Source organism: Protomyctophum parallelum (assembly GCF_964188405.1).
Source record: "Protomyctophum parallelum genome assembly, chromosome: 3".
Lineage (NCBI taxonomy): Eukaryota > Metazoa > Chordata > Actinopteri > Myctophiformes > Myctophidae > Protomyctophum > Protomyctophum parallelum.
In genome coordinates, this window is record NC_139698.1 from 15,615,279 (window position 1) to 15,626,080 (window position 10,802).

A 10,802-nucleotide genomic window follows, 5' to 3' on the forward strand; every position below is an offset into this window, starting at 1 on the left:
CACCTGCCCAAAGTGCCAAAACTACTAGTAATTACTAATTGGTGTACTGACCATGGTATTACTGTGCTTAACTGCCCAGCCAATTGACCTGACCTGAACACCACAGATAATCTATGCGTTATACTGTCAAGAGGAAGGTGTGAGACACTAAATTCAACACCTTAACGGTGCCACAGGCTGATCACCTCCATGCCACGCCCCATTGATGAAATCATTTGTCGGCATTTGTATTATAAATGTGGTCTCATAAAATATTTTGAGATAGGATTTTCTTTTCATGAGCTGTATGCCACAATCATCAAGATTGAAACAAAAAACGTTTAAAATATTTCACTATGCACAATGAATCTAGAATTTAGAAAAAGTTCACTTTTTGAATTATATTATGGAAGAAAATGAACTTTTCCACGATATGATTCTTTTAAAAAGGCCCTGTATTAATCTTTCAGAAGGCATGCAACTAGTTCTAGTAGCAATTGGGAGGAATTTGTCCAATTCCACAAGTACTGTAGTGGGCTCTTTCCGCATGTGTTGACTCCTCCCCCAACTTGACCATATGGTTTTCCTTGAATGAATAACATGTGAAACTAAAAGCAACCAAAACTGCCCAAGAAATCTAAACTGCATATACGAAGCACCTCTTCTCCTTTTTACTCCACTGCCAACAATAACCATCTCTTGTCATTTGACTCCACAGTGTGTGGAGCCTTCGCTTATAGTGCCACTCAGGATGTACAGCTTCATGGGAGGGGGCCTGTTCTGTGCAATTGTGGGGAACATCCTGTTGGTGGTCTCTACTGCTACGGACTACTGGATGCAGTATCGTCTCTCGGGCAGCTTTGCCCATCAGGGCTTGTGGAGATACTGCATGTCTGGCAAGTGTTACATGCAGACTGACAGCATTGGTGAGTGGACAACACATACTGCTGGAACCACTTGAACCTTCACATTTGATCCTTCTGGCCGCATGGTCATTCTGGATTACATAACCATATCTACTGATAACTACGAGTAAGGTTATGCCTTTATTAGCCCCTATACAGCCCCAAGGATGTCAATTAATTAAAAGTATTTTGATTCATTGCAAATACAGTAAATGTGCAAGAATGAGTAGTGGATTACATACACGGAGAGGAAGATAACAGCATACACCTATTAATACATTTCAGTTTTCTGTCAAGAAATACTGGCTACGCTACAACGGAAGTATGACTGTCGTTGCATCTAAAAATGTAAGTGTTGATCATAACATTACAGGAAATTAAAAAGGTCCCAAACAGTTGGGTCCCAGTAATAGCATGAAGAGTTTCATTCTAAATGTATATAGCCTATCCACCATCGCTTTGGCCTTGCTCTCACAATTGGTCCTGTAGAGGAAATGAGGAATATCAATTATGCAATATTGAACTATTGCTGTTATTACCAAACACCCATGCATAGAAAATGATATTACTAAACTATATAATACTTTAAAGAAGTTGAGATATGTTCTAATTATCTTTTTTCCCCAAAGAAGATTTTTTTCCCCATTAAAAATGACCCCCCCCCCCCCCTCTCTCTCTCTCTCTCACATAGCCTACTGGAATGCCACTCGTGCTTTCATGATCCTCTCTGCCATGTCATGCTTTGCTGGCATCATTGCTGGGATACTGTCCTTTGCCCACTTCTCTGCCTTTGAGAGGTTCAATCGCTCTTTTGCTGCTGGGATCATGTTCTTTGTCTCAAGTGAGTAATGCCAGATAACAAAACACCTGCCGAAAGTAGAGTGAATATATCTCGCATTATGTTTTTATAACTTTATTTGAACAGATAGTGACCTGCAAGTCAACACAGGAATGTATTGTATATAAACAAAGAGAATGACAGATTCTTTATTTGCATTATTGCATTATCTGCATAGCAACTGAACTAGTCTCGTGTAGCCAGGCGATGATAAATCATAAATCATATACTGATACATCTGGGAAAGTCTAAACTCAATGAGTTGGATGCTGGAGAAAACCAGCGGTAACAAACCTACACTGCTTTGAAATCCAATGCCGATACCATCGCATAAAAGTCTGTTATGTTTTAGATTTCTGATGTTTAGCCCATTCATTGAATTATCAGACAACTGAACTAACCTTCAAAAGTGGAAATCGATTTACATAATGTATTGTGTCTGTCATCCTCTGCCAGCTCTCTTTGTTCTGCTTGCAATGGCCATTTACACTGGGGTGACGGTGAACTTCTTGGGCAAGCGCTTTGGCGACTGGCGCTTCTCTTGGTCCTATATACTAGGCTGGGTGGCCCTGCTCATGACGTTCTTTGCAGGTAATCAGAGATCAGGAAGTGGACTTCTCTGGCATGAAGCCTAATTTATAGGCATGCTTCATCACACAATCATGTCGCTCACTAAATATTATTTGATTATATTATTTTTGGTGAGCAACACCAACCATAGTATAAATTAGACACAGGTGTGATTTCCCATGCCACACAAGTAATGAGTTAATTGAAAGTTGAGTTACATACCGGTATGTGTATTTAAATAATGCACATACTGTACACTCAGTTAACTGCCAATTTTTGGAACACACGCTACTGTATGTTACCGCCACAAAAGGCCTCTGCCCCGGCTTTGGACCTGATCACCCCTATATATCTCCGTACATGGAGCTGGCCTCTTCTGACATAACAACACTTCATATTTGGGCATGCCTGACATATAGGAATATATAGGAATATTTGCCTGCTTATCTGAGGGGAAAATTCGTTTAGTACTGTGACTAGCTTAGTACTGTATTGTGCCAAATAAGTCTGAGCACATATGGTTACATTAGCTTGTTTAATCAGTGTTTTGGAAGATGTTTTCGCTATTATGACTGCATTTGATTAATTTACAAACATTCACTTACATTTTATTTTGCAGGCATATTCTACATGTGTGCATACAGGATGCATGAGTGTAGAAGAGTGGCTGGCCCTCGCTAAACAAAGGAAGAAATGGTACCTGAAAGCTGCACTGCAAAAAGTAAACAGCAATGGGCAAAATAACATTTTCATTTCACATGGAAAAAGTATATAAAATAAATGGAAATGGCTGACATTAAAGTAATAAAACATTAGAATTTCACCTCAGCACCTTGTGACAGTGTCAATGTCTTTGCATTTTAGGTTCAACATGACCGATGGAGTGAGGTCAGTGTGTGAGGTGCTTTTATAGATACAATGCAAAACAGACAACAAAAGCACAGTAAGGCTTTGCATATTATGGAATAACTGGTGCAAACAACGTAAAATACATAATGCTGAATGAAGCTTGGTCTTGTGGCATTCCATCACGCTGCAAATTAACTTCTTGTGATACAAAATGTTAATGATTTATTTATTAATTTATTTGAATAGCATTTCTACAATTTTACAAAGTGCTTTATTTAACCAGTGGAGAGCAGCTAAGATGGGTGGTATGGTCATATGTTTTAGAATAATCAGTCTAGCAGCTGAATTCTGTACCAATTGGAAACGGGATATTGTTTGGGAAATACAGGGTGAATTTAAAGCTTGACCTTTTCAAGGTCTGAAAAAGACAGGAAAGACTTTATTCTGGCTATGTTCCTCAGCTGGATGTAACATGATTGAACAACCCTGAAGTAGAATCATACCCTACCAATTTCTGATTTGAAGGAGTGGGCGGAATTTGGGGAGCTGAATATATTGATCTCAGATTTTTGCTCATTTAACCTGAGAACATTCTAAGACATCCATTGAAGACCCAGAATTCACCTCTGTGGAACATCACAGGAAAAATGTCTCCCCTTTACCTCCCAATGCTGCACATTTACCCAGGTTATTAACAGGAAATAGGTGTAACAACTTGTGAGAGAGAGTAAGGCAGCGGGGGGGTTGACTGACGCCTGATGGTCAGTCAGAGCTTGGAGACCCCCTGATGGTGGAGGCCCGTTTCAAAACATTCAATTGAAACTGGTGAAACATAGCAAAGGCCTCCTATGGTGGTGTGGATGAGGATTGGCACATGGAAATACGAAAGGTGGATGAGGAGAAGTAGAAGATGATGGGGTCCAGGCATGTGTTGAGGGTGCTGAGAAGCAGAGTATAGTACCTCCATTGAGGACTGGTAGCTTGAAAGTAGCCTGCAACATGGGAAAGGTTATACGGAAGCACACAAAGCAGGAACACAGCTAGAGTCCCCAGAGCCATGCCGATGGCCTTCCGTTTCTGCATTTGAGATATCCCAGGGCGTGTGTAGAGAATCCAAATGCAGGCCAGGTAGCAAAATACACAAATTATAAGGGGTATTATGCAAAGGACTACAAAAAACTCCATGCGCATAGGAAGAAGGACTGCCAACTGCTTCGGTGAGAAGTCTTCATAGCACATGGTGGAGTTTGTATTGGAGAGGGATGGGTGGTGCTCGATGAAGATAACAATGCTACAGTGGGCCAGTGAGACTAACCAGATGACAGCACTCATCACTATGGGGTATACAGGCCTGTACAGCTGCAAGTAGGAGACCGGGAAAGCTACCCCGATGTAGCGCACAACACTAACCGCCATCAGTAGCAGGGAGCTGGTGTAGATGGTGCAGAAGAAGATGAAGGCAGACATAGTGCAGACATAGCGAGGCAGGTTCCACTGCATATCGCATGCAGCCTCATACATCTTGAGGGGAAGTACAGCAAGGAAAATGAGGTCTGAGACAGTCAGGTTGAGGAGCAGGATGGCTGTTGGACTTGGCCTGACACTGATCTGGGTACTGAAGGCGTACAGTGCCAACATGTTTGCCGGCAGGCCTATCAGGAAGATAAGGATGTCGACTGAGAGGATGATCACACTCTGTATGATCATGACTGTGATTCTAAACCAAAGGACAGAAATAGTGAAATAATGAACTGAACAACATATACAGTATTCTGCATGACTTGAAACTGAAAGGTAAAGAAATCGTGTAGAGTGCAAATCTCTGCCTGGAGGCATGCTTGAATAATAATATTATAAAGGTCTATGCTGTCTTCCTTGCGCTCTTTCTCGTACACATACATTTTATACCTCTCCATCTTTCTCTGTCTGGAGCATGCATGTGATGACGATGTTTTCCTTTAAGTAATTCTGAACAGATTTCTGTCATTAAAAGTTCTGCATTGTTGATAATTTCTTGTGTCAATTATGTTTCTATCTGCAGTCAAACAAAGCTTACGATTTGAATCCCTTGCAAAATACATTGCAAGCAAAATTGTAAATCATTATGATGCACAAACTTTACTTGCTGGAATGACTTAAGATTGGAGGGTGCGGAGTGTTTGTATTCACAGCTTCACGCAGCAGCAGCACCCTGCTAGGCCTTGCCAGATGCTTATCCCATAGCTAGGATTGACGATTGCATATCCTTTTTCGTTTTCTTTATGGGCCGAATGCATGATCTCTTGGTGGAGATACAGTAATTACAGTACAGTAATTAAAAGAAGACTGTACTGTAGCTCAAGTGAAAACATGTAGAATTGAGCAACTATAGGCTACTGGGACATTCATAGTAATGAACCAGCTAAGAGTAAAATATAACAATATGAATAATACTAGCTTTTCTAAAATATTTTTGTCCACAGAAACAGATCACTTTAAAATTCTAAAACTGACATAAAATATTTAAAAGACAATGTTTCACAACAGATTGTCTATTTTAATTTAGTTGACATTTTCCTTGTATAAGATAAATAGATATTATTTACTTACTTTTTCCCTGCTTCTCAAAAAATAAATAAAAGAAGTTCAGGTTTAGTAAAAATCTAGATTTTTGATCCAGGTCTTGGGTTTAATTGTGACAAACAAATTTACTAAATCGTATACAGTATGCTTGTACTAACCTAAGACTGTAACCAACTCTTTGTTTTGAGACTGTTCTGCTCATTTGCTATAGCAAACAGTGACTACCTGTGCTTTCATGATCCTCTCTGCCATGTCATGCTTTGCTGGCATCATTGCTGGGATACTGTCCTTTGCCCACTTCTCTGCCTTTGAGAGGTTCAATCGCTCTTTTGCTGCTGGGATCATGTTCTTTGTCTCAAGTGAGTAATGCCAGATAACAAAACACCTGCCGAAAGTAAAGAGTGAATATATCTCGCATTATGTTTTTATAACTTTATTTGAACAGATAGTGACCTGCAAGTCAACACAGGAATGTATTGTATATAAACAAAGAGAATGACAGATTCTTTATTTGCATTATCTGCATAGCAACTGAACTAGTCTCGTGTAGCCAGGCGATGATAAATCATAAATCATATACTGATACATCTGGGAAAGTCTAAACTCAATGAGTTGGATGCTGGAGAAAACCAGCGGTAACAAACCTACACTGCTTTGAAATCCAATGCCGATACCATCGCATAAAAGTCTGTTATGTTTTAGATTTCTGATGTTTAGCCCATTCATTGAATTATCAGACAACTGAACTAACCTTCAAAAGTGGAAATCGATTTACATAATGTATTGTGTCTGTCATCCTCTGCCAGCTCTCTTTGTTCTGCTTGCAATGGCCATTTACACTGGGGTGACGGTGAACTTCTTGGGCAAGCGCTTTGGCGACTGGCGCTTCTCTTGGTCCTATATACTAGGCTGGGTGGCCCTGCTCATGACGTTCTTTGCAGGTAATCAGAGATCAGGAAGTGGACTTCTCTGGCATGAAGCCTAATTTATAGGCATGCTTCATCACACAATCATGTCGCTCACTAAATATTATTTGATTATATTATTTTTGGTGAGCAACACCAACCATAGTATAAATTAGACACAGGTGTGATTTCCCATGCCACACAAGTAATGAGTTAATTGAAAGTTGAGTTAAATACCGGTATGTGTATTTAAATAATGCACATACTGTACACTCAGTTAACTGCCAATTTTTGGAACACACGCTACTACTGTATGTTACCGCCACAAAAGGCCTCTGCCCCGGCTTTGGACCTGATCACCCCTATATATCTCCGTACATGGAGCTGGCCTCTTCTGACATAACAACACTTCATATTTGGGCATGCCTGACATATATAGGAATATATAGGAATATTTGCCTGCTTATCTGAGGGGAAAATTCGTTTAGTACTGTGACTAGCTTAGTACTGTATTGTGCCAAATAAGTCTGAGCACATATGGTTACATTAGCTTGTTTAATCAGTGTTTTGGAAGATGTTTTCGCTATTATGACTGCATTTGATTAATTTACAAACATTCACTTACATTTTATTTTGCAGGCATATTCTACATGTGTGCATACAGGATGCATGAGTGTAGAAGAGTGGCTGGCCCTCGCTAAACAAAGGAAGAAATGGTACCTGAAAGCTGCACTGCAAAAAGTAAACAGCAATGGGCAAAATAACATTTTCATTTCACATGGAAAAAGTATATAAAATAAATGGAAATGGCTGACATTAAAGTAATAAAACATTAGAATTTCACCTCAGCACCTTGTGACAGTGTCAATGTCTTTGCATTTTAGGTTCAACATGACCGATGGAGTGAGGTCAGTGTGTGAGGTGCTTTTATAGATACAATGCAAAACAGACAACAAAAGCACAGTAAGGCTTTGCATATTAATGGAATAACTGGTGCAAACAACGTAAAATACATAATGCTGAATGAAGCTTGGTCTTGTGGCATTCCATCACGCTGCAAATTAACTTCTTGTGATACAAAATGTTAATGATTTATTTATTTATTTATTTGAATAGCATTTTTACAAATTTACAAAGTGCTTTATTTAACCAGTGGAGAGCAGCTAAGATGGGTGATATGGTCATATGTTTTAGAATAAGCAGTCTAGCAGCTGAATTCTGTACCAATTGGAAACGGGATATTGTTTGGGAAATACAGGGTGAATTTAAAGCTTGACCTTTTCAAGGTCTGAAAAAGACAGGAAAGACTTTATTCTGGCTATGTTCCTCAGCTGGATGTAACATGATTGAACAACCCTGAAGTAGAATAATATTCTACCAATTTCTGATTTGAAGGAGTGGGCGGAATTTGGGGAGCTGAATATATTGATCTCAGATTTTTGCTCATTTAACCTGAGAACATTCTAAGACATCCATTGAAGACCCAGAATTCACCTCTGTGGAACATCACAGGAAAAATGTCTCCCCTTTACCTCCCAATGCTGCACATTTACCCAGGTTATTAACAGGAAATAGGTGTAACAACTTAACATTGTGAGAGAGAGTAAGGCAGCGGGGGGGTTGACTGACGCCTGATGGTCAGTCAGAGCTTGGAGACCCCCTGATGGTGGAGGCCCGTTTCAAAACATTCAATTGAAACTGGGGAAACATAGCAAAGGCCTCCTATGGTGGTGTGGATGAGGATTGGCACATGGAAATACGAAAGGTGGATGAGGAGAAGTAGAAGATGATGGGGTCCAGGCATGTGTTGAGGGTGCTGAGAAGCAGAGTATAGTACCTCCATTGAGGACTGGTAGCTTGAAAGTAGCCTGCAACATGGGAAAGGTTATACGGAAGCACACAAAGCAGGAACACAGCTAGAGTCCCCAGAGCCATGCCGATGGCCTTCCGTTTCTGCATTTGAGATATCCTAGGGCGTGTGTAGAGAATCCAAATGCAGGCCAGGTAGCAAAATACACAAATTATAAGGGGTATTATGCAAAGGACTACAAAAAACTCCATGCGCATAGGAAGAAGGACTGCCAACTGCTTCGGTGAGAAGTCTTCATAGCACATGGTGGAGTTTGTATTGGAGAGGGATGGGTGGTGCTCGATGAAGATAACAATGCTACAGTGGGCCAGTGAGACTAACCAGATGACAGCACTCATCACTATGGGGTATACAGGCCTGTACAGCTGCAAGTAAGCGACCGGGAAAGCTACCCCGATGTAGCGCACAACACTAACCGCCATCAGTAGCAGGGAGCTGGTGTAGATGGTGCAGAAGAAGATGAAGGCAGACATAGTGCAGACATAGCGAGGCAGGTTCCACTGCATATCGCATGCAGCCTCATACATCTTGAGGGGAAGTACAGCAAGGAAAATGAGGTCTGAGACAGTCAGGTTGAGGAGCAGGATGGCTGTTGGACTTGGCCTGACACTGATCTGGGTACTGAAGGCGTACAGTGCCAACATGTTTGCCGGCAGGCCTATCAGGAAGATAAGGATGTCGACTGAGAGGATGATCACACTCTGTATGATCATGACTGTGATTCTAAACCAAAGGACAGAAATAGTGAAATAATGAACTGAACAACATATACAGTATTCTGCATGACTTGAAACTGAAAGGTAAAGAAATCGTGTAGAGTGCAAATCTCTGCCTGGAGGCATGCTTGAATAATAATATTATAAAGGTCTATGCTGTCTTCCTTGCACTCTTTCTCGTACACATACATTTTATACCTCTCCATCTTTCTCTGTCTGGAGCATGCATGTGATTCCTTTAAGTAATTCTGAACAGATTTCTGTCATTAAAAGTTCTGCATTGTTGATAATTTCTTGTGTCAATTATGTTTCTATCTGCAGTCAAACAAAGCTTACGATTTGAATCCCTTGCAAAATACATTGCAAGCAAAATTGTAAATCATTATGATGCACAAACTTTACTTGCTGGAATGACTTAAGATTGGAGGGTGCGGAGTGTTTGTATTCACAGCTTCACGCAGCAGCAGCACCCTGCTAGGCCTTGCCAGATGCTTATCCCATAGCTAGGATTGACGATTGCATATCCTTTTTCGTTTTCTTTATGGGCCGAATGCATGATCTCTTGGTGGAGATAATTATGTAAGAGATCTTAATCTCAGGTGTGATAGTATCGAAATGTATGTGGCAGCCATAGTAGCTATATGAAGTTTTTGTTAACTTCATTCGGGAAGTACAGTAATTAAAAGAAGACTGTACTGTAGCTCAAGTGAAAACATGTAGAATTGAGCAACTATAGGCTACTGGGACATTCATAGTAATGAACCAGCTAAGAGTAAAATATAACAATATGAATAATACTAGCTTTTCTAAAATATTTTTGTCCACAGAAACAGATCACTTTAAAATTCTAAAACTGACATAAAATATTTAAAAGACAATGTTTCACAACAGATTGTCTATTTTAATTTAGTTGACATTTTCCTTGTATAAGATAAATAGATATTATTTACTTACTTTTTCCCTGCTTCTCAAAAAATAAATAAAAGAAGTTCAGGTTTAGTAAAAATCTAGATTTTTGATCCAGGTCTTGGGTTTAATTGTGACAAACAAATTTACTAAATCGTATACAGTATGCTTGTACTAACCTAAGACTGTAACCAACTCTTTGTTTTGAGACTGTTCTGCTCATTTGCTATAGCAAACAGTGACTACCTATGCAAAGCCAAATTACACTCCCCCTGATCTCAAATAAAAGGCCTCTTGTTGTCTCCACCAGGCAGAAGGTGCATGGGGAGGGCCTGGTGGAGAGAGTATATGTTTTGCATCCGTCCGTCCGTGTGTCCGTGTCCGTGTGTGTGTGTATGTGTGTCCGTCCGTCCGTCCGTCTGTGAACAGCTAATCTCCGGCACCGTTAACCCGGTCGATGCCATATTTTGCACACACACTCCCTGGATGGCAACGATGAACCACTGCCCCAACATTTCCAGAACGGCCTGTTATAGCGCCACCAGGAGGCCACTTTGTGCAAAACAAGTTTTTGCACAGTACACCTACAGATTTTGCCCAAACATCACGCAAAACCAACACAGTCTCTCTAGAGCCATTCAACGAAAAAGGTCTTTCAGATTTCTCAGGCTCCATCCCGATTGGCTAAGATTGGCTTCCAAA

The 10,802-nt window shown here is 40.4% G+C and overlaps 3 protein-coding genes across 3 annotated transcripts; 1 reads left to right on the forward strand and 2 right to left on the reverse strand.

Moving 5' to 3' along the window:
* Positions 1 to 730: 730 nt before the first annotated feature.
* Positions 731 to 2,973, forward strand: lim2.5 (lens intrinsic membrane protein 2.5; the record flags this gene model as incomplete). Its single annotated transcript, XM_083762314.1, has 4 exons — positions 731 to 905; positions 1,576 to 1,725; positions 2,179 to 2,313; positions 2,912 to 2,973. The coding sequence occupies 4 exons, from the start codon at positions 731 to 733 to the stop codon at positions 2,971 to 2,973; spliced, it is 522 nt and encodes a 173-aa protein (XP_083618440.1).
* A 1,014-nt stretch (positions 2,974 to 3,987) lies between these two features.
* LOC310856553 (free fatty acid receptor 2-like) lies at positions 3,988 to 4,848 on the reverse strand (the record flags this gene model as incomplete). Its single annotated transcript, XM_083762024.1, has 1 exon — positions 3,988 to 4,848. One exon carries the CDS (start codon positions 4,846 to 4,848, stop codon positions 3,988 to 3,990), a length of 861 nt encoding a protein of 286 aa, XP_083618150.1.
* A 3,482-nt stretch (positions 4,849 to 8,330) lies between these two features.
* LOC310856554 (free fatty acid receptor 2-like) lies at positions 8,331 to 9,191 on the reverse strand (the record flags this gene model as incomplete). Its single annotated transcript, XM_083762025.1, has 1 exon — positions 8,331 to 9,191. One exon carries the CDS (start codon positions 9,189 to 9,191, stop codon positions 8,331 to 8,333), a length of 861 nt encoding a protein of 286 aa, XP_083618151.1.
* Between the last annotated feature and the right edge of the window lie 1,611 nt (positions 9,192 to 10,802).